This window comes from Lathyrus oleraceus, chromosome 3, assembly GCF_024323335.1.
Source record: "Lathyrus oleraceus cultivar Zhongwan6 chromosome 3, CAAS_Psat_ZW6_1.0, whole genome shotgun sequence".
Classification (NCBI taxonomy): Eukaryota; Viridiplantae; Streptophyta; class Magnoliopsida; order Fabales; family Fabaceae; genus Lathyrus; species Lathyrus oleraceus.
In genome coordinates, this window is record NC_066581.1 from 89689364 (window position 1) to 89712688 (window position 23325).

Here is a 23325-nt window from a genome sequence, read left to right on the forward strand (position 1 = left end):
ATGTATATGCTTGAGGTTTTTGGTGTTGGAAGAAGCATTCTGAACATGTGTAATTCGGAAGATCAAAAGGTAAGGTCAATGGCTATAAAGATGAAGGCAAAGTACAATAAATATTGGGGAAAACCTGACCACCTTAACATGTTGTTATTGATTGCAATGGTATTAGACCCTAGATGTAAATTGAAGCTTGTGGTATGGATGGCAGCTAGGATTTATGATACTAGTGATGCAGAATATTTGAAAATCAAGTTGGGTTCATATTTGAAGTCTATTTTTGATGAATACTCTGGCAGGGCAGTGTCTCGTCTAGGTAGTTCAGTTAATCTATCAGGTGGTTTTAATGCAGTTAATGATCCGTACCATTGTGCTGAATTCTACCAATCAGATGAGTGCAGCACATCAGAGACAGAATTACAGAAGTATATTCAAGAAGAAGTAGAAAACCGTCCTCCAAATTTTGATGTGCTAGAGTGGTGGAAGGTGAATTCAAGCCGATATCCAATACTTGCAAGCATTGCAAGAGAGGTTTTAGCCATACCGATATCCAGTGTAGCCTCTGAATCAGCTTTCAGTACCGGAGGAAGAATCCTTGATGCATATCGTAGTTCTTTAACATCGGCTAGTGTGGAAGCACTTATGTGTACTGAAGATTGGCTCAAAGGAGTAGTTCCATCTTTTCTTAGTAGTGAGGATCTCGATAATATTGATCGAATTGAGGATGGTAAGATGTCAAAAGATATAAAAACTAGTGTCTTATTACTTTATTATTACATGTTAAATTTTCATTCTTTCTTTTGCAGAACTATATTCTGCGCCAGATGCCGGAAGTTGCTCATCCTTTGTGTCAGTTGTTGATGATTGAGGGTAAGATTTTTGATGATCACTGTTCACTACTCTTGCATTGCAATTATAATTTAGATTTATTGGCACTTGAAATACTCTCATAATCGTGCTGCATTGCAATCATCAGTGTGTGTTACTTGTCACTATGATTGTTGTTGGATGCAGATTTCTTGCTGTCATCAATGCACGCATTCACACATTGTATTAGTGACTGTCAGATCAATATCAAACAATTTATATTTAAGTTTTATATTTTAAATTATAATTCAAAAATTAAAAAGCATATTTTTTAAACCATCAGATCTCGATAGAACAGTCACTAATTCATCGAATGTGTGCATCCGTGACCGCAATGAATCACATTCATGATTGTTCTTCTTTGCTATTAATGTGATATGAGAACTTAATTTGACTGCTATGAAACAGTCTTATGAGGTGAACTCAAGAGGGATAGAGATCTTTTGGAAAAGCTGGATTCCCAAAGAATCTAAGCCAAAAGCAACAGTTTTTTTCTGTCATGGATATGCAGACACTTGCACTTTTTTCTTTGAAGGCATGTAACTGGTATTCAGAACTAAATGAATAAATCTGTTAGTGAGGTTTCGACTCTCTGTGGTGCGTTTGTTAGCTTATCATGGAGCTCGATTTGTTCTTTTGAATCAAAATGTGCAGGTTTGGTTAGTGTGAAGAGTTAGTTAGGAAATTGGTTTTTTCTATTAGATTGAAATGTTGAGAAGTTAGGTGGAATGGTTTCAAATGAAATTCACGCGAAATGTAAATTTAAATTCAATTTCTGCTTGTGAAATACAGTAGCTATTGATCTATTTTGAAATGAACTTGGACTTAAATTGTAATTTCGTTTTAGGTTAGTTTCGAAGTCAATTTGAGAATCAGTTGGTAGTGGAATTTCAATTGATTTTAAAGTTAGTATTATTTTGCATATTCTGCAGAATGTTGTTAGCTTAGCAGGGCAATGTTTGTGTTAATTTTTTTCCTGACAAATTATTGGTCTCGTTCTGGTGTAGCAGTAGGGCATTATCCTCATGCTAACTTGTTTTCTTTTTTTTGCTTGGAATTGAATGATATCACATGGTGAAACTCATATTGCCGTGCATGGATGATTTTGCAGGTTGGAGATGGCTTGGATTGCCTTTGAAGAAGATGGCCATGGGAAATTGTGGTTGAAAATTGGATGTTAATGCTTATGAGCTTAGATTAAAAATTAGAACTTTTAGGTCACATGTTAGTTTAGGTTCATTTTTGGAATGTTCATTTGTAATGTGCAATGAGTTTATCATGGAAACTATGTATTAAGACGAACTTATGGTTCATGATTATGTATGTGGACCATTTTCTGATATGATATAAGTGTATAGCATAAAAAATTGTCGGTTGTGGCATTCGCTGATGAATATGAATTCAATTTTTTAAAAAACAAAAAAGAAACAGTTTTTAAAAAATCCAGATTTGAATTCAATATTTAAATTCAATTTTATTATAAAAACAAAAAAGAAACAGTTTTTTTAAATATATAAAAAAAACCAGTTTGGAATTTGGTGAAAAAATTAATCCAATTTTTTAAAAAATTGGTTTTAAACTGGTTTAAATAAATTAAACTGGTTTAAATAAATTAAACTGGTTTAAATAAATTAAACTGGTTTAAAATTATGAACCGGTTCTGAATTGGTTTTAAACCGAATTGAATTGATTAAACAGATTAACCACTTTTTGCTAAAGTGGTTTTTAAAAACTGCATTGAACCATTAATATGGTTCGGTTCAATTCAATTCATGAACCACGAACACCCCTAGCTAAAATCATTTATGCAATAGTTAAATCATATTTTCAAAACTGTTCTTAAAAAACATCTCCGAGACATAACCTTTACACCTCTTGCTCAGTAGTGTCAAGTAGAAAAAGATGGAAGTGATATCATCAAACCATGCGAGATGCTGTTGTCTCAAACCATTGAGCAATGCAGAACAGGAAGGTGAGGAAACACAACAAACAAAAGATTTCATCATATGTCAGAGACCCAAGCATATTTTTTATAAATCAGAATAATTATTATTGTATTATTTGGTATGCAAACTACATCTTACCACATTTCTCAAAGTAAATACATAACAGCATAAAATGTTACCGGAAAATAGAACTAGAATGTTGATATTAAGAGTAAAAAGCCCTAATGGAATCCATGCCAATGATAGATCTTTAGGTAAGCCAATGACAATAAACTTCAAGACAGAAAGTTCCAAGTCAAAATACAGTATTTCATGTTTCCGATGGCATTTCCACCCCTTTGACACCAACTTATGAAGATCTTTAAGAATAAATCAATTCACATAAAAATGTATGTCCTTGACAAGATAACATAAGTTTATTGCTATCACATTACATTCTCCATTACTATTTTTTTCTATCACAGGACAACAAATACTATAATTTCAACACCTAAAGTCCCAGTAACAAACCACATGCCATCATAGGTAAGTTAGTCCATTTCTTTTCATTATCAGTATTTCTATTTCACCCATCCAGGAAATAACGGTTTATTCAAACTTACGCTACAATGCTATAGGCTATAGCATCGACATAGTCACTATTTGACAGCACTTTGTACTAAATAATATCACAGAACAGGAGCGATTGTTCAAATTCTGCTACGCTTTAGCACCATTATAACTGTTATTTAACAAAGCTGCATTATCGATCACTTGATGCTGTCTAAAGCTAGCTTCAGGCCCTGCATATTTAGTGTATAGTAAATTGACTTTAACTAGATATTTTTCACATTGCTTATATTTAGGGATAGAAAATATTCTGAAGTAAAATACAGATTTCATAATTTCATGGAATGTGATAGAATTGATGGAAGAAACAAATAAATAATAGAAAACAAAGAGTATATCATTTCTGATAAGCTTGTGTGTCTGAACCTTCATTGACAAAAGCTCTTGCATCGCATGAATAAAGCAAAATTCGAAAGAGACATGAATACAAATCCAACAGCATCATCATTAGTGCATACTAATCAATCAGAACTAAATACTGATGACCATTCAACTGATCCTGCAGTTCAAATATCCTGGAATGATGTTGGTCGTTTGTTTGATTTGCCACGGAGCAGCAGTACAATTGAGTACAAAGAAACATATAGTGCCAGAAAATAGACTTTGACTGGATCCTCATCCTGATGATTTTGGGTATGATTTGGAAGATGAAGATCTCACATCCAAATAAGGAGAGAAGTGAATCAAAAGTGAATTTTTTTCTCCACCACGAGAAAATAAATAATGATTTAGATCATGCAGAGACCGTAAGGAACCTGAAAGAAGTACAGAAAACAATTTCCAAATTTGAGTATGTTGCAAAGAACTTTTATTAGTGAATCCATCATAAAGGTAAAAAATAGATTTAAATTTCTTTTTTGCTCTTAAGGTAAAAAAAAATAGATTCAAATTCATTATATTAGTAATCAAGTCAACATAAGTCATAGGGTGCTGAAAAATAATCAGCTCAAAGGCACTTCAGATATTGACACAGACATCAACAACCAACTAGAACTCTTGGATTTGCAGACAAATATAATTGAAGAATTGGATCCACAAATGGACCTTGCCAAAGGGAAGTTAATGCAAACAACAATTACAGTGGTTAATTATTAAATTGGTGGTTATATTACTATATAATTCACATTGTATATATAAACTTCAAAGTTTCCATCATGTCTTTGTTTTCCACCTTCTTTTGTGTAACTATAGACAAAATAAATAATTAAATCATAATAATTACATAATTGTCTGCAATATAACCAATTAAATAGTGCGAAATTATCTTACCTAGAGTTACTCTTCAAGTAGACCTCTAGTAATCATTTCGCGAAGAAGTTTCTCTGCCTTTGCATTCTCATCTTTATAAAAGAGCGCACGGATTATAGTTTCATAAGTTATAGCATTAGGAATGATACCATTGTCATCCATTTTGGACAACAAGGCCTCTGCTTCATCAAACAAGCCCTCTCTAGAAAGTCCATTGATCATAATACTATACGTTCGGACATCTAGACTATAACCCTTAATCAAAAGATCCCTAAAAACATCTTGTGCATTCTTAAGTTGTCCTTCTTTGCATAATCCATCTAGAAGTATATTGTATGTGAACATACTTGGTTGTATGCCTTGGTCTTTAATTTTCTTGACTAATGCAATAGCTTTGTCAACATGATGGTTTTTGCATAAAGCGTATATTATAGAACTGTAAGTGACTATATCGGCTGGTTGACCATTATCGTGCATCTCAAGAACAAGCTCCCAAGCATAGGAGATTCTCCCTGATTTGCACAAACCATCAATAAGGGCATTGTAAGTCATCAAATTAGGAATAATATTGTTGCAACTCATTTCTTTGAAGAGATTGATGGCCTCATCCACCATTTTACTCTTAGATAGTCCATTGATCATTGTACTATAAGAATGAACATCAAGAGCCACTCCCCTTCGAGCCAAAGTATAGAATATATTCATGGCCTTGTTCACTTCATTAAGTAGGAAATGACCATCCATTAATGAATTATATGTAACAACATCAGGTGTCACACCTTCTTTCATCATCACGGCTAACAGTTTCTTAGCTTCTTTCACTTTTCCTTCCTTACAAAGAGCATCAACCAATATATTAAAAGTATAATCATCTGGTTTGATGAATTTTGATATCATTTCATGGAAGGAGCAGCCCGTTACCGGCTCCGTTCCGCCCTTCGCACCCACCATTGACGGCCCTTCTTCAGTCCCCTCTCTCTGCCAGAACCACCGTTGCAGGCGAGGATCTCCCTTCACTCTGTTGTTCATTAATATGTCTTTTTTATTAGATTCAGTTTTCTTTTCAGGCTGTTTGATTTGTAGAACAACATAAAACCTATTAGTTCTTTATGAAGCTTCTCCTCTGCATCCCCGTCCTGTTGACTATGTGTTTGCAAAATGTGGACGCTATCTTGCAATGTTTCATTTTATTGATGGAAAGCATCCACCACTACGAATAATTGGGTTAAAGCTGGTGGTGGAGGTGGATCACTTCGGCTAGGAGATGATTCGGACATCGCACAGCTGGGCTATTAGAGATTTTGATGATGATTTTTTGTGTGGCCTGGAAAAATTTACCAAGACCACACGGTGGGCGCCAAACTTTCTTGCTAAAAACACTAAAAGGTTGACTTCTCCCATGCTAGTCAAGGAGAGCCTCAAATGGTTGGTTAAGTGTCTGTAAATGTTTTTTCGGGTAGTTATTGTTTGTCTTTCCCCATTTCTTGATGTCCCTTATATAGGCTCATTTGTCACCCTCAACAATCATGAAGAACCCTTTTCTCTTCCTTTCTGCATTCAAAGCCTAGAAAATCGCCACCGCTTTATCATTTAATTTCACTTCTTAATGGCTTGTAACATCTGCTTCATTATGGTGTCGTTATGACCTTTCATTTTTGGAGAGCGTTTTCAGATGGTGGCCCTTCGTCCGACTATTATCTCGGCTTATTCGGATTCCATACTCGACGACACGGGACTCTCCACTTCGGCCCATCAGGACTCTCAACCCGACAATACTATGATTTCGTTAGGCCGGATTATATCTCAAGTATCCCTTAGGCGAATTCGTGTTCTAGCCCAGGCTACTACTCGACTTCCACCCAATCATTCTTACTTCATCATAGACTTCTTTCGATTTTACACATCGACTGGTCAAAATAATTTATAGAATGTACATCTTCAAAACTATAGTAATAGAGAGGAAAAATGGAGAGGATCTGGACACTGTTAATAGCTACTACTTGTGTTACAAATAATCCAACTATTCTTCTTTTATTCCTTCAATCTCAATTTCTTCGATCACTATTAACCAAGACTTTAAACTTCATTAACCATACACTTAATATACTTTTGGAATACAAATTGACTAATATAATTATCATATGATGACACATTGTTCAAAGTTAAAATGAAGAAACTTAATTGGATCAAAATTGAACTTACAAGGCATTGCACCATTAACTTCTACTATACATCAACATTAGAACTAAGGTTTTTTTACATGTCTCGTCTTGTACTTCCAAAACTCATCTTTTTTCCTCTTATTTTACATAATGCCCATCTTTTTGTTAATTGCACCATACAAGGCTACCTTATCACTCTTATTCTTGTCTGCGGCTTTGACATCGAGAATATCCCGTAGCTTCCGGTAAGAATTGATATCCATCACCTGCCCATTCTTGATCATCTGCTTGTGATAAAAAAATGCCCGCTTATAGTCTCGAACACGGACAAAGGCGTATAACATGGTTGAATATGTTATCGAATCTGGTCTTAATTTAAGAGCTTCCATTTCTTTCAACAACTGCGGCAGCTTCGAGTCTAACCCTCCTCGTGCATATGCATTCATCAGCATATTATAGGTCATCACTGTTGGTTGCAATCCGATCTTCCCGAATTCAAAGATCACATCTCTTGCTTCCATGAAGAGACCTTGTTTGGCAAAACCATCAACAAGAATGTTGAATGTAACCTGTGTTCCTTTAACTTTCTCCCTCATCATCAGCTTCCATATTTTCATCAATGTTTCGGTGTCACCAGCTTGTCTGAACGCATCTAGTAAAGTAGTGTAGGTTTCTATTGAAGGTCTGGTACCTTCTCTGATCATGTTTTCAAATGCAGCATAAGCTTTTTCGTACCAGCCACTAGCTGAATAAGCATGGATCACTGCTGTATAGGAATGTGAAGTGGGTTTTATACCGACTTTCTTCATCTTCAAGAATACATCATAAGCCATGTCGCTCATATTTTTCTGCCTCCCATATGCGCTGATTAGACAAGTATATGAATTGGCATTTGGCTTCAAGCCAAAATCCTGCATTTCTGAAAGCAGATTCTCTACAATCTTAGGTTGCACTCTTCGGCTGTATGCATGCATTAGAATGTTGAAGGTAACAGCGGTTGGTTTAATCCCTTTAGCTTTCATCTCGACAAAAAGCCCTTCGGCTTCTTTTACGCGGTTGGATTTACAATATCCATCCATCAGAGTGTTGTACACAATTGCATTGGAAGAAACCCCTTTCTTCTCCATTTCAGATTGAATGATGAGAGCTTCACTCAGCAGACCCTCCACACAAAATGACTTTATCAGTGCACCGAGGACTTCTACGCCCAATCGGACTCCTTTTTTGTTCATTTTCTCGAAAAACTGCCATGCATCTTTTGCACAATGGCCAAGTTTTCTCATAACAATAATCATAATAGAGCACGTAACATGATCAGGAAGAACATTATCTGTTTCCATCGACTCATAAACCTTCCAAGCATCTTCATATCTAATAAACACAACCACGAACGCATCAACATCAAACTCTTATGTTATGCAGTATTCTAAGGTATAAAAGACTACCATAGTGCTACAATGGAAAAACTAGATTGGTATGAACAGATACAATAACAATCATGGAATAACACATAGATACTATACCAAGTAACACATAGATACTATACAATAACTCAGGATCGTCTTTTAGGACACAGAATCAAAATTTGTCACAGTTAAACCGTGGTTAAATAGAGCCTCATACAAACATTTGTCACAATGAAGTGTGATCAAATACGGCCTCTATTTAATTTGCCACATTTATACTATGGTTAACCTACATAGTACCTCCAAAAAAGTTGAAACGACCTGCAATAAGACACCTACACAGATGCTATACCAGTAATATAGAAATGATGGAATGTGAATAAATGTGTAGCTACCTGCCATCAGAGAGAAGGCCTGAAATTGCAGCATTATAAACACGAACATTTCTGAATTCCTTGCCAGAGGGCAAGTTTCTGAACAAAACCATCAACTTATCACCCATCTTTGCTCTTCCCAACAAAGGGAACAACACAGTAAAAACCCTTGGTGTAACAAGCGATGGTTCCTGTGACCTCATCCACTGAAAGAAATACAAACAACACACCATAAGGTGTTCTTTCCCAAGTGTTTCCAAAACCTCTACACACTCTTTCTCATTGACCCTTTTTTCATACTCTCCCAAAGCTTCCTCTAGAGTCAAATTCTGTGGCAAATTCTTTGCAAGATGAAGAATTTCCCCAACAACGCCTTGAGGCAGTGATGATTCCTTCTTTTGAGACCCCGTTTCTTGATTGTCTTCAACCAACAAAGGGATTTCTTCTTCTTCTACTTCTTCTTCTTCGTCGTCAAATTCTTCTGAAGCAAGGTGCCACGTTGTACGACGATTTCTCTGAAGGGACAATTTCCCTTCTTTTCCAGGGTTTTGAGATGGAACCGTAGTGCGGGTTTTGAAGAATTTGTAGATTGGATCATCTGGGTGATGGGATTGTTCATTTTGTTCTTGTATGTTTTGCTCTTGTTCGTGTAGCTCAAAATATGGGAGAAAAATGGGGGTAGTTGAATAATTTGGAGTTGTAGTTAGAGAAAGTGGGGTTTTGTGTGAGTGAATGTGGAAAGAGGGTTTAGTGTGAGTGTTGGGTGAAATTGAAGGTTGAAGATAGAAGAAGCAATAAGAAGAAGAAGAAAAAGAGAGTTTATGGTTTATGAGACTGAGAAACATGGCTTGTGTGGGTTTGGATTTGGAAGGATAAAGAAATTTGGGTAAAATAAGGGATTGGTGGTATTATGGTCTTGTTTGAAATTCGAAGAAAACAAAATTGTTTGGATTTTGTTTTTGTTTTAGAAAAAAGTTATTTGAAAGTGTTCATGTGTCTTTTTTTTTAAATTATTATTAATGTCCCAACGTGTGAGTATCATGTCTGGTGTTTGCATGGTGTCGGGCTTGGGGCTGTTTGTCTTTTTTGGTTTTATTTTGGTAAGTTGCTTTTAGTGTTTCTTAGGCTGCATTGTGTTGGTATTGAATGTTGAAACTATTTCCAGTGGTTTTTGAGAGATCTAACTGGCATGGTTGGAGGAATCTTATTCACGTTCTACCAGGTCTGTATCTCAAATGAAATTATAGTTCTTATTAATTTTGAAATGAAATATGCAGCAATAACTCTATGCGGGTTCAATCTCCACTCAAATGATTCTGAAAGCATGATTTATTAACTATATTTCTATTTATTGTATATGCTGCAGGGATCAAATCTTGATAGCAATGCAAAAATGTGGCGTCTGGTTGCAGATCTCATGAACGATCTTGGTAGATTATTTGACACTTCGTCTTTTTATAGAAGAGATTTGTGTAACCATGTTCTTTATGAAAATTTTCCTGTGATGTATAGGCATAGGCCAATAATAGTTTAACCGATTGAATGTTAGTTTCATAGTATATCAATTCAAGGACTGAGATTGGAAATGAATCTTGAGGCCTACATGTGCATCATTCTCCCCTTTCGACCAAACAACATAACACTATTTGGTCGTAAGGGGAGAATGATGCCGGAAGGCTTCAATATATCTTTTATTGATGCTACATTGTTATATTTGATCGTCTACATTGCAATCTTTGTATCTCATATCAATCTGTTAAGTTGTATGAACCGATTGCAGGTATGCTAATGGACCTCATTTCACCATTGTTTCCATCAGCTTTTGTTTTTATTGTTTGCTTAGGAAGCATATCAAGATCTTTCAGTAAGTTCCAACATTTCTTTAACTTCAAAAATAGATCTGTAACATAATTTATTAGTTAGTTTCTGTAATTTTTTACTTCTCTTTAGTTTCCATGTCAGTAATTTTGTAAGATAAGTTGATGTTACATTATAGACTAAACCATTTCCTAAGAATTAAAGCTGTTAAACAGAAATATATGCTTGGAATTATCCAAAATCAGGATACTCTTTTTCTTCTTTTATTTCCCGATTGATATCGTATTTGAATTTTTTTTAAATTAATATTTTGCTTCTTAAATCATGATTTTGAACTAGCCGGAGTTGCGAGTGGAGCCACTAGAGCAGCTTTGACTCAACATTTTGCTCTTCAGGATAATGCTGCAGATATATCTGCTAAGGTATAAATTGTATTAATATTAACTGTTTAGATTATCATTAAGTCTTTTATTTAGTAGGGCATTAAAAATAGAGATATTTTGATTTGTGAACATACATCAATAGGAAGGAAGTCAAGAAACTGTGGCTACGATGGTTGGCATGGCACTGGGAATGCTTGTTGCTCGCATTACTATTGGACACCCACTAGCAATTTGGTTTTCTTTTTTGTCTCTGACCATGTTTCATATGTATGGTATGTTTTCAAATTGTAATTTGTTTTTATGCATTCTTTCGAGTTTTGGAATTGTGAAGAACATTAAAAGAAAATGAGGCTATATATTAAAAGCTTGTTTCAATGTAGCAAACTACCGAGCTGTTCGATGCTTGGCACTGAACTCACTAAACCCTGAAAGAAGCTCTATTCTTTTGCACCATTTCACCGAGACTGGCCAAGGTATTATCTGTTTCCATTTTTACGACTTATCTTTGATGTTAGAGTTAGCACCCTGTGAAAGAGAATGTTATTTCCAATTTAGAAACTAGCTTATTCTGTTCTCATTGTTTCTCTCTATATTAATGCCTGCTTCTAAACTTTTTGCCAGTTCTCTCCCCTAAACAGGTCTCTTCACTGGAGCATGTTTTACCGATACAACTAACTCCATGGCATTCAAAGAAGGCTAATTCATTGGATACAAAAGTACGTTTAGGCACAAGGATTTCTTCATTCGATGAAATGGAAATGTGAGTTTCTAAAATTTAGTCCGTGCCCTCATCATAGATAACAAATTTCTTCTTTGAAATGCCATTCATAAAGCTTACTTAGAAAACTCTCTTTGTACAGTAAGGAGCATTTGCTTTCGGTAGCATCTTACTACACAAAAGGTTAATTTCTCAAAAAAAATTCAACTACTTGCTTTCCGCTTCTTACTTTAAGTCTTAAAACCTTATTTCGTTTTCTCGATGCTGTATTTAGCCAAGTACTTACTAGTGGAAAAGAAAGGAATCGTTAACGTTATTGTTCATAAAGATTCAAATGGCGCTGATATCCTAAAGTCCTTTATTCACGCTCTTGTCCTTGCAAATAATGCTTATAAAAGCAAATCTTTGCATTCAGACAGCCAAACATGGATGGAAAATCAGTATGAAGTATTTATTCAGAAGGTACATATTTGAATATGGATGGAAAACTAAGGCATCGTCTAAATAACTCGGTTATTGTAAGATTCTTTTGAAGAGTTTATCGAAACTGAGTCTGTTTGGTACAGGTCAAGTCATTAGGGTGGAAAACAGAACGGCTCCTATCGTCACCTATCATATGGAGAGCAAACTGGATACACCAATCAGCGACCGAAAAAAACGATTAGGCGAAGAGGAAGCTAATGGAAGGACTCGATGGACTGAGTTATTTATGATTGTACAACATGTTTATGGTTTTATTGAAGTTCTGTCAAAATAGAGAAATTTGATCATGTAACTGTCAAAATACAAATTATATGCTTTAAAATAAAACAAACTTGTAATCACTGAGAGATGTGATATTTGATGAAAAGAAAAGTTGGAACTAGAAACTAGTCACGGTAAGCAGAAGTTCTAACAATGAAGATATGTATGAAATGATATAAAAGTTGTTGTATTAAAAGAAGACCAACTGAAACACTGAGGTTCCTGAAAAAAGTTTAAGATCAAATAGGACTATAACTCAATCAATTAGGAGTTATGATGTGTTTCCTAATCTAGTAATCACATAAGACGATTACTTAGTTAATAAGGTCACCACTGCAGAGTTAGAGCCAATTAATTTTAATAAAGCTTTAAATGGTTTAGTATTCAACCATGAAACTCAAGAATATTGACAAGAACAATAATGTGTGGAAATAACAATATAGAGATTGGACTATGCATCTAAGTAGATGTAAAATTTATTGGAGATTTCTTAATGCACCTTATATATTATTAGGGCACCACGTGAAAATACAAAAGTGTTTCTAAATTTCGGAGTTGCATCTCCAAAAGCATCCCAAACACACGCGATCTAACCCAATTATTGAGCGTGACTTTTTTTTGATTTGGAGATGTATCTTCTGAATCTGTCCGTAGATGCATCTCCGTAGCATACTGAGACAGAAAAATAAAAGAAAAAACTATAAAGTTGTATTTTAACAAAATAAAATGACCATTCATAACATAAAATCAACATTACAGGTGATGTTAACATACAATCAGACATTATATTTCAATATTCAGGTGGACGATACAACATCTTCACAATTATCTTTGATCGGTCTTGAAATTGTCGCTTCCACCTCGATCAGAACTTTTGTTTCAAAACGGAAAAATATATTCCACATAGTCCTTACATTTGCATTTGTCTTAATCTCATAGTTGTTGAATTCAATCTTGTCTTCGTTGTTAATTGACAGTGAACGATATTCGAACTTCACAATTTTTCAATTTTCTCGGTAAGGTAGAAGATTATGCACTTCGTATTGCATATCTGCAAAAGAGGTGTACTCATTGATCTTTAATTTCCGCCTGGGTGTTGCGCTGGAAAAGGAGACATTTGTGAAATATCAGATTATTTTCATTTGCGGCATTTTATGTTTATATGAAATAAAAAACATAAGTCTATATTTATAAAAGTTGTAGACAAACATGAACATAAAAAAATTATATCGAGATTCCGGAGATGCATCTCCGGTACCACCCTATTATCTTATTCTGGAGATGCATACCCGAAACTTCTTCTAATCTAAATAGAAAACATAATCTGTGTGTTTTGTTTGGCAAATGGACAATTTTTTTGACAAACATCACAATGGATTAAAATATTTGAAATCGTATATATTACACTTCATTAATACTAGTACACAATTACATACAATTAATTGATGACGAAAAACTAAAAAGAATAGAAAGATTTTCCGTCGGCTAAATCTATAAGTATGGGTGGTCCCCCTTTGAATTTTGTGCATTTGATTCTCTTTCAATGCCACTCAATTTGGTGAAGTCTTCATCCTTTCCACAAATTGATCCGGCCAAGTCTCGACTTTTGTTGTTGAATGAGTCGTCCACTCCGCTGAACAAAGTGTCGTGATTTTGAAAGACACCCAATATACATAATACGATCATTTGATGAAATACAAGAATGCAGATTTGGAGTGAAAATGTTGATTGAGAATGAAATGATTTTTGTAAAGGGTTTGGAGTTGAAAGCAAGTATGGGTTTGTGATTGTGCTTGTGAGTGTTTTATCAATTTATTTCGGAAATACAACTCCGTAAATACCAGATATGCAAATGTGACAGATATTTCAAAATCCCGTCCCAAACCTCCGAAGATGCATCTCCAGAATATTCACTAGGCTGCTCAAATATCAATATATTTGTTCAAAATACCCGAAGATTCATCTCCGAAATAAAATTTTGTTTTACTCTTAGGTGACGCTCATTTGATGCGTCCAGATATGTATCTCCGGAATATGAGAGACATTTTCAATTTTCTATAGAGTATTTTTCCATCCAATAGAGGGAAATAAGAAATTCCCAAATCTATTTCATTAAATGAGCCATTAAAAAAAATCAATGTATCTAAATTATATGCGGTTCAAATATATTAATTCTTCAATAAATTTAAAAAATATTTTTTTATTATATTAACTATCAGAGATAGTATAGGATTTGAAGTGGAAATTTAAAATTTGGAATAAAATAATTGACATTTTCCTCCTCAATTAAACTTCACAAAATGTACATCAGAAGATTGTTAATATTGTGTCTATATAAGAAAAACAAGCAATAAGAAGTTGTTAATATTGTGTCTACATGTTCACGATTTGCTGATCATTGGAGCAAATGAAGAGGAGCTAAAAGCCTTCAAGGTAGTCATAATGCAATGTCATATTTATTGGGAATGGAATTTATGTAAATAAGCATAAATATCTTTCTACAAAAGAAGTATGTTGAATATAAATCACTGGCTCCTTCATGTACTTATGCAATACAAGGTTAATAAAGTGTAGTCTTGACGAGAAGATTCATGGAATAGCCAAGAATATGTCATCTAATGATTTCAAAAAGGGGCACTCGGAATGTTAAAGGCACAATTGTGGAATTTGATACCAAACCAGACGGATAGTAAAGGAGATGCAATTGCATATGGTTATTCAAATTTGGAGGGAGAGGTGATAAGATGACAAGAATGATCCAAAAGATAAAAAAAAGAAAAAAAGTAATGTAGACTATCTATTTATGATTGATGGAACACCAATCTCACAGAGTTCAAAAAAGAAATCAATAGTTACTCTATCATATTGTGAGATAAAATATGTTGTAGCCTCATTTGAAGCTTGTCAATCACAATGGATTGATATGTTACTTGAAGAATTGAAGATTCATGAAGCTGGAAGAATAAATTTGCTAGTTAATAAACTTCACAATTTCTTTTGGTAGCTCATTCTGAGTCAAATACCAAACAATATGTATCATCCATCCCCTTGCATTATCCAATGTCATAACTTCTTCAACCTCTGTACTCGGTGCTTCTAAGGTCTCTTGAATTACCGTCTTGCTTAAATCGGAACCTTTGGTGCTCGCTAACCGGGCTAAGAGGTCGACTATGACATTCTCCTATGGGAATATGGTTTACCTCAAATTCCACAAACGTCTGAGATATCTTGAGAGCTTTTTGCAAGTATCTGACTAACGATGGATCCTTCTTCTGAAACTCTCCTCTGACCTGGCTGGTGATTAACTGAGAGACAGTTTGAACAAGCAAATGTATTACTCCAACCTCTTTTGCCAACCTCATTCCTGCAATCAAAGCTTCATACTCTGCCTATTTATTGTTAGCCTAAAAATTAAAACACAAAGAATATTCTAAGATCAGGTCACCTGGGCCCTCCAATACTATCTCAACTCCACTTCCTTTAAGATTAAAGGATCCATCCACAAATGGAGTCCATCTGGATGATGACTCTTCTGAGGCCGAAGCACTCAATTCAACCAGGAAATCAACAAGCATTTGAGATTTGATGTTACTCTGAGGCACAAACTCTATATCATACTCTGACGATCTATTGCCCATACCACCATTCTTCCTGCCAAGTCCGGTTTCTTCAAGACCTGCTTGATAGAATAATTGGTTCTGACAATGATAGGGTGTCCCTGGAAGTAGTATCTCAACTTCCGAGTTGTAATCACTACTGCCAATGCAAGACATTCAATCTTATGATAACACAATTCCGCTCCTCTTAGCACCTTACTAACAAAATATATTGGCTTCTCTCCTTCCTCCGTCTTTTGGACTAACACGAAACTCATAGCCTTGTCTGAAATGGCCAGATACAGGATGATACATGGTTCTCCTTCGGTCGTATCAGGATGAGAGGTGCAGCCATGAAACGTTTTACTTATTTAAAAGCATTTTCACATTCTTCCGTCCACTGGAACTTCGCTGACTTCTTCACCGCAGCGAAGAAATGAATAGACTTATCTCTTGCACAAGACAAGAAGCGAGATAAAACGACCAAACGTAATGTCAATTGTACCTCTTTTACTATTAATGGACTTCTCATATCATTGATTGCTTGATATTTATCTAGGTTTGCTTTTATTCCCCTGTTGGTCAACATAAACCCAAGGAATCTCCCAGCTTGTACCCAGAAAGTGCACTTGTCCGAGTTAAGCCTCATGTTGTAACTTATGATTGACGCAAATGTTTCTTCTAAATCTTTGACGTGTTTCCAGTTTTATGGGGTTTTTATCACCATATCATCCACATATACCTCCAGGTTCCGCCCTATCTATCAAGCGAATACCATATCCATCAGTCTTTGGTAGGTAGCCCCTGCATTTTTTAGTCTAAAATGCATCACCTTATAATAATTATTATTCATGTTCGTCATGAACCATCTTAGGAGCATCCAACGGATTCATCCGTATCTGATCGTAACCCGAGTAAGCATCCATGATACTGAGAAGACAGAGACCAGAAGCCCCGTCGATGAGCCGATCAATGTGAGGAAGAAGATAACGATCTTTGGAACATGCCTTATTCAAGCCAGTGAAATCCATGCACATTTTCCACTTTCCCACTTTCTTTTTTACCATGACTATATTAGCCAACCAGGCCGGGTACTTAATTTCCTGGATGAAACCGACCCTCACAAGCTTTCCGACTTCATCTTCTATCGCTCTTCTCCTCTCCTCTCCATCCTTTACTCTCTCTGAGACACTGGCTTGATGGTTGCATCCAACGCCAGATGGTGGCAAATTATGTTTGGATCGAATCCAAACATGTTAGTCGGTTTCCATGCGAACATATGTATGCTCTCCTTCAATATTCTTATGATCTCGACTTCCTCCTCTAGAGACAAATTAGAACCAATTTGAGTCGTCTGGGATGTTTGGGAACCAATCTGTACCTTCTTCACATCCTCGATGGGTGTCAGACTATCTTCCGCTGAGTCTTCTCTTGTATCAACATCAATTAGATTCACCTATAAATGATCACCTTTTATTGGTTAATCAACTTGAGCTTTCTTTTTGAGCTTCAGAATATCTTTATAACATTGCTAATCTTTGATCACCTTTTACTACCCCTACACGGTCATCTTCGAGAGGATATTCAGTGTGAGGTATAAAGTGGATAATGTCGCCTCTAAAATATTGAATGGCAGTCTGTCAATAATAATGTTGTAGGGATACGCGGCATTGACAATCAAGTACTTAACCTTGACACTTTTCGTGTTGTCTTCACTTCCAAAAGTTGTTATCACATGCATATACCCTAGAACCTGCACTTGTTCTCCGGAGAAGTCGACTAAAGTACCTTTAAAAGGTAACAACTCGATCATATCAAAATTCATACTCTTGAATGCATCCCAATATGAAACATCTGCTGAACTTCCCGGAGCTACTAAGACTCGCTTCACGCTCCAGTCATGAATTTGTACTTTAATTACCATTGGGTCGTTCTTGTGAGCCAATACTCCTTCGACATCTTTTCTAGAAAAACTGGTTACAATCGAGTTTTCATCTTCTTCTAAAAGTGGGTTTTGTCTGATATGCATCACTTCCCAGGCATATCTCTTCCTGGATGAACCGGTTTCTCCTCCTCCTGTGAATCCTCCAACAATGGTGTTCAATGTATGACGGGTCACTCGGGCTTCGCGAACCTCATGTGTATTCTTCCCCTTCTTTTGCGGAGGATTTTCCGAGCTGATATTCCCCCTTGGGAGGACTTCTCTTTCCTGGTTGTCCTCTGACATCTTTCACATAAGACAACAAACGAACTCTCTAAATTAAGATCTCGATTTCTCTTTTGAGCTGATGACAACCTTCCGTGTGATGAGCACGAAGTCTATGGTAGCACATCATGCATTCTCGTCTTTTACCATCACGACTTGGACCCCTTTTGGACTCCTCGGGATGGGGAGTAATTTGAGATGATAGACTTATCTCAAAATGTCTTCACGCCTGGCATTCAGTGACGTATACTCGACATCTTTTGTCAAACGGTCGTCGGGATGGTCTTATCATTGTCCGATCTCTAGGTTCGGGCTTAGGGTACTCCTTCCTATACCTGACTTCATATTCTTTAGCTCGCATTTTTTCCTTGGCGTCTCGAGACCTCTTTTCCATGTTGCTCTCCTGCCTTTTGATATAGCATTATGCTCTGGTAATAACCTCATCCATGCTGGATGACGATTTTTGTGCTAGGGATTTGTTGAACTGACCGACTTTGAGACCATGTTGAAATTCCCCCACGAACATCTCCTGGTTCGGATGAGACACCTTAAAAGTTTCTTCGTTGAACCTCGCCAGATACTCTCTGAGAGACTCCAAGTACCCTTGTCTGACGTTGAATAAACTGGTAGTCAATATTTTTCTATGTTTGCTTGTTGAAAAGTGTTGTACCATCTTTTAATTTAGGTCCTGGTAGCTAACGACCGAGAATCCGGGTAAGCTCATATACCATCGCAAAGCCTCTTCCTTAAAAGTACCTGCCATGAGTTTACATTTAAGAGGGACAGAAGCCCCTATTATTTCCATCTGATTATTGATCATACTAATGTGCTCCTGTGGGTCGGTTTTTATCATCAAAAGATACCAATAATGGTGGTTTGAAGTTCTCTGGAACTTGATCATCCTAGATCGCCTCAGACAATGGTTGGGAATCCAGAAGCTTCTCCTCTGCATCCCCGTCCTGTTGACTATGTGTTTGCAAAATGTGGACGCTATCTTGCAATGTTTCATTTTATTGATGGAAAGCATCCACCACTACGAATAATTGGGTTAAAGCTGGTGGTGGAGGTGGATCACTTCGGCTAGGAGATGATTCGGACATCGCACAGCTGGGCTATTAGCGATTTTGATGATGATTTTTTGTGTGGCCTGGAAAAATTTACCAAGACCACACGGTGGGCGCCAAACTTTCTTGCTAAAAACACTAAAAGGTTGACTTCTCCCATGCTAGTCAAGGAGAGCCTCAAATGGTTGGTTAAGTGTCTGTAAATGTTTTTTCGGGTAGTTATTGTTTGTCTTTCCCCATTTCTTGATGTCCCTTATATAGGCTCATTTGTCACCCTCAACAATCATGAAGAACCCTTTTCTCTTCCTTTCTGCATTCAAAGCCTAGAAAATCGCCACCGCTTTATCATTTAATTTCACTTCTTAATGGCTTGTAACATCTGCTTCATTATGGTGTCGTTATGACCTTTCATTTTTGGAGAGCGTTTTCAGATGGTGGCCCTTCGTCCGACTATTATCTCGGCTTATTCGGATTCCATACTCGACGACACGAGACTCTCCACTTCGGCCCATCAGGACTCTCAACCCGACAATACTATGATTTCGTTAGGCCGGATTATATCTCAAGTATCCCTTAGGCGAATTCGTGTTCTAGCCCAGGCTACTACTCGACTTCCACCCAATCATTCTTACTTCATCATAGACTTCTTTCGATTTTACACATCGACTGGTCAAAATAATTTATAGAATGTACATCTTCAAAACTATAGTAATAGAGAGGAAAAATGGAGAGGATCTGGACACTGTTAATAGCTACTACTTGTGTTACAAATAATCCAACTATTCTTCTTTTATTCCTTCAATCTCAATTTCTTCGATCACTATTAACCAAGACTTTAAACTTCATTAACCATACACTTAATATACTTTTGGAATACAAATTGACTAATATAATTATCATATGATGACACATTGTTCAAAGTTAAAATGAAGAAACTTAATTGGATCAAAATTGAACTTACAAGGCATTGCACCATTAACTTCTACTATACATCAACATTAGAACTAAGGTTTTTTTACATGTCTCGTCTTGTACTTCCAAAACTCATCTTTTTTCCTCTTATTTTTCATAATGCCCATCTTTTTGTTAATTGCACCATACAAGGCTACCTTATCACTCTTATTCTTGTCTGCGGCTTTGACATCGAGAATATCCCGTAGCTTCCGGTAAGAATTGATATCCATCACCTGCCCATTCTTGATCATCTGCTTGTGATAAAAAAATGCCCGCTTATAGTCTCGAACACGGACAAAGGCGTATAACATGGTTGAATATGTTATCGAATCTGGTCTTAATTTAAGAGCTTCCATTTCTTTCAACAACTGCGGCAGCTTCGAGTCTAACCCTCCTCGTGCATATGCATTCATCAGCATATTATAGGTCATCACTGTTGGTTGCAATCCGATCTTCCCGAATTCAAAGATCACATCTCTTGCTTCCATGAAGAGACCTTGTTTGGCAAAACCATCAACAAGAATGTTGAATGTAACCTGTGTTCCTTTAACTTTCTCCCTCATCATCAGCTTCCATATTTTCATCAATGTTTCGGTGTCACCAGCTTGTCTGAACGCATCTAGTAAAGTAGTGTAGGTTTCTATTGAAGGTCTGGTACCTTCTCTGATCATGTTTTCAAATGCAGCATAAGCTTTTTCGTACCAGCCACTAGCTGAATAAGCATGGATCACTGCTGTATAGGAATGTGAAGTGGGTTTTATACCGACTTTCTTCATCTTCAAGAATACATCATAAGCCATGTCGCTCATATTTTTCTGCCTCCCATATGCGCTGATTAGACAAGTATATGAATTGGCATTTGGCTTCAAGCCAAAATCCTGCATTTCTGAAAGCAGATTCTCTACAATCTTAGGTTGCACTCTTCGGCTGTATGCATGCATTAGAATGTTGAAGGTAACAGCGGTTGGTTTAATCCCTTTAGCTTTCATCTCGACAAAAAGCCCTTCGGCTTCTTTTACGCGGTTGGATTTACAATATCCATCCATCAGAGTGTTGTACACAATTGCATTGGAAGAAACCCCTTTCTTCTCCATTTCAGATTGAATGATGAGAGCTTCACTCAGCAGACCCTCCACACAAAATGACTTTATCAGTGCACCGAGGACTTCTACGCCCAATCGGACTCCTTTTTTGTTCATTTTCTCGAAAAACTGCCATGCATCTTTTGCACAATGGCCAAGTTTTCTCATAACAATAATCATAATAGAGCACGTAACATGATCAGGAAGAACATTATCTGTTTCCATCGACTCATAAACCTTCCAAGCATCTTCATATCTAATAAACACAACCACGAACGCATCAACATCAAACTCTTATGTTATGCAGTATTCTAAGGTATAAAAGACTACCATAGTGCTACAATGGAAAAACTAGATTGGTATGAACAGATACAATAACAATCATGGAATAACACATAGATACTATACCAAGTAACACATAGATACTATACAATAACTCAGGATCGTCTTTTAGGACACAGAATCAAAATTTGTCACAGTTAAACCGTGGTTAAATAGAGCCTCATACAAACATTTGTCACAATGAAGTGTGATCAAATACGGCCTCTATTTAATTTGCCACATTTATACTATGGTTAACCTACATAGTACCTCCAAAAAAGTTGAAACGACCTGCAATAAGACACCTACACAGATGCTATACCAGTAATATAGAAATGATGGAATGTGAATAAATGTGTAGCTACCTGCCATCAGAGAGAAGGCCTGAAATTGCAGCATTATAAACACGAACATTTCTGAATTCCTTGCCAGAGGGCAAGTTTCTGAACAAAACCATCAACTTATCACCCATCTTTGCTCTTCCCAACAAAGGGAACAACACAGTAAAAACCCTTGGTGTAACAAGCGATGGTTCCTGTGACCTCATCCACTGAAAGAAATACAAACAACACACCATAAGGTGTTCTTTCCCAAGTGTTTCCAAAACCTCTACACACTCTTTCTCATTGACCCTTTTTTCATACTCTCCCAAAGCTTCCTCTAGAGTCAAATTCTGTGGCAAATTCTTTGCAAGATGAAGAATTTCCCCAACAACGCCTTGAGGCAGTGATGATTCCTTCTTTTGAGACCCCGTTTCTTGATTGTCTTCAACCAACAAAGGGATTTCTTCTTCTTCTACTTCTTCTTCTTCGTCGTCAAATTCTTCTGAAGCAAGGTGCCACGTTGTACGACGATTTCTCTGAAGGGACAATTTCCCTTCTTTTCCAGGGTTTTGAGATGGAACCGTAGTGCGGGTTTTGAAGAATTTGTAGATTGGATCATCTGGGTGATGGGATTGTTCATTTTGTTCTTGTATGTTTTGCTCTTGTTCGTGTAGCTCAAAATATGGGAGAAAAATGGGGGTAGTTGAATAATTTGGAGTTGTAGTTAGAGAAAGTGGGGTTTTGTGTGAGTGAATGTGGAAAGAGGGTTTAGTGTGAGTGTTGGGTGAAATTGAAGGTTGAAGATAGAAGAAGCAATAAGAAGAAGAAGAAAAAGAGAGTTTATGGTTTATGAGACTGAGAAACATGGCTTGTGTGGGTTTGGATTTGGAAGGATAAAGAAATTTGGGTAAAATAAGGGATTGGTGGTATTATGGTCTTGTTTGAAATTCGAAGAAAACAAAATTGTTTGGATTTTGTTTTTGTTTTAGAAAAAAGTTATTTGAAAGTGTTCATGTGTCTTTTTTTTTAAATGCACATTGAAAGTCTACATGTGATTTTTTTTAGGATAAGTCTCTAATAACAATAATTAACAAATGATAACAAAAATCATACACACTAGTGTTTAGTTTTAGGATATGTGCATGTTTTGTGTGAGATATTCATTAAAATGCATAATTCTCAATTTACTTTAAAAGGTTCACATGATTTTTTTTTGGTTTGGGTAGATGATTTTGATAGTCATGTCACTAAAGTGGGCGAAATACTTTTTTCAAAGATTTAGGAGGACTATGGAGAATATTGAATAGGTTGGTGGTAGACACATTTTCGTGTCTGCTCGTCGCAAACTGATGGACCAACTTCTTTATTAGGTCATGATAGCGGGTGATTGAGAGTCGTGGTAGACTCAAGTGTCACTTTAATGATGCGTCTCCAAAGGTTTCAGAGGGAAGTTTGTATTTTAGGGAATTGGAGATTTTGTCATTTATGTATTGATGGATTTGACATGTTC

General features: G+C 36.3%; 4 protein-coding genes and 1 pseudogene across 6 annotated transcripts; 2 read left to right on the top strand and 3 right to left on the bottom strand.

Annotated features, from left to right (window-relative positions):
- The first annotated feature begins 2 nt into the window (after positions 1 to 2).
- Positions 3 to 2152, top strand: LOC127125526 (zinc finger BED domain-containing protein RICESLEEPER 1-like). 2 transcript variants are annotated; one of them, XM_051054324.1, is made up of 3 exons: positions 3 to 721; positions 801 to 864; positions 1973 to 2152. In XM_051054324.1, exons 1-2 carry the CDS (start codon positions 7 to 9, stop codon positions 860 to 862), a joined length of 777 nt encoding a protein of 258 aa, XP_050910281.1. In that variant the 5' UTR covers positions 3 to 6; the 3' UTR covers positions 863 to 864; positions 1973 to 2152. The 2 variants fall into 2 exon arrangements, with proteins under 2 accessions (XP_050910281.1, XP_050910280.1); XM_051054323.1 differs by having other exon boundaries at positions 3 to 864.
- Positions 2153 to 3016: 864 nt separating this feature from the next.
- On the bottom strand, positions 3017 to 5918 carry LOC127125524 (pentatricopeptide repeat-containing protein At1g62670, mitochondrial). Of its 2 annotated transcripts, none has more exons than XM_051054321.1 (2): positions 4686 to 5918; positions 3017 to 3589 (listed from the first exon to the last, which is right to left on the bottom strand). In XM_051054321.1, the coding sequence occupies exon 1, from the start codon at positions 5691 to 5693 to the stop codon at positions 4692 to 4694; it is 1002 nt and encodes a 333-aa protein (XP_050910278.1). In that variant the 5' UTR covers positions 5694 to 5918; the 3' UTR covers positions 3017 to 3589; positions 4686 to 4691. The 2 variants fall into 2 exon arrangements, with proteins under 2 accessions (XP_050910278.1, XP_050910276.1); XM_051054319.1 differs by lacking the exon at positions 3017 to 3589 and adding an exon at positions 3716 to 4171 and having other exon boundaries at positions 4686 to 5916.
- Positions 5919 to 6676: 758 nt separating this feature from the next.
- LOC127125523 (pentatricopeptide repeat-containing protein At5g50280, chloroplastic-like) lies at positions 6677 to 9556 on the bottom strand (annotated as a pseudogene).
- A 77-nt stretch (positions 9557 to 9633) lies between these two features.
- LOC127125525 (protein root UVB sensitive 3) lies at positions 9634 to 12394 on the top strand. The gene is made up of 10 exons (XM_051054322.1): positions 9634 to 9828; positions 9973 to 10036; positions 10387 to 10470; positions 10764 to 10846; positions 10950 to 11079; positions 11188 to 11280; positions 11429 to 11567; positions 11668 to 11708; positions 11800 to 11987; positions 12092 to 12394. Exons 1-10 carry the CDS (start codon positions 9796 to 9798, stop codon positions 12188 to 12190), a joined length of 954 nt encoding a protein of 317 aa, XP_050910279.1. The 5' UTR covers positions 9634 to 9795; the 3' UTR covers positions 12191 to 12394.
- Positions 12395 to 19906: 7512 nt separating this feature from the next.
- LOC127125522 (pentatricopeptide repeat-containing protein At5g50280, chloroplastic) lies at positions 19907 to 22789 on the bottom strand. Its single transcript, XM_051054318.1, has 2 exons — positions 21858 to 22789; positions 19907 to 21427 (listed from the first exon to the last, which is right to left on the bottom strand). Exons 1-2 carry the CDS (start codon positions 22679 to 22681, stop codon positions 20140 to 20142), a joined length of 2112 nt encoding a protein of 703 aa, XP_050910275.1. The 5' UTR covers positions 22682 to 22789; the 3' UTR covers positions 19907 to 20139.
- Between the last annotated feature and the right edge of the window lie 536 nt (positions 22790 to 23325).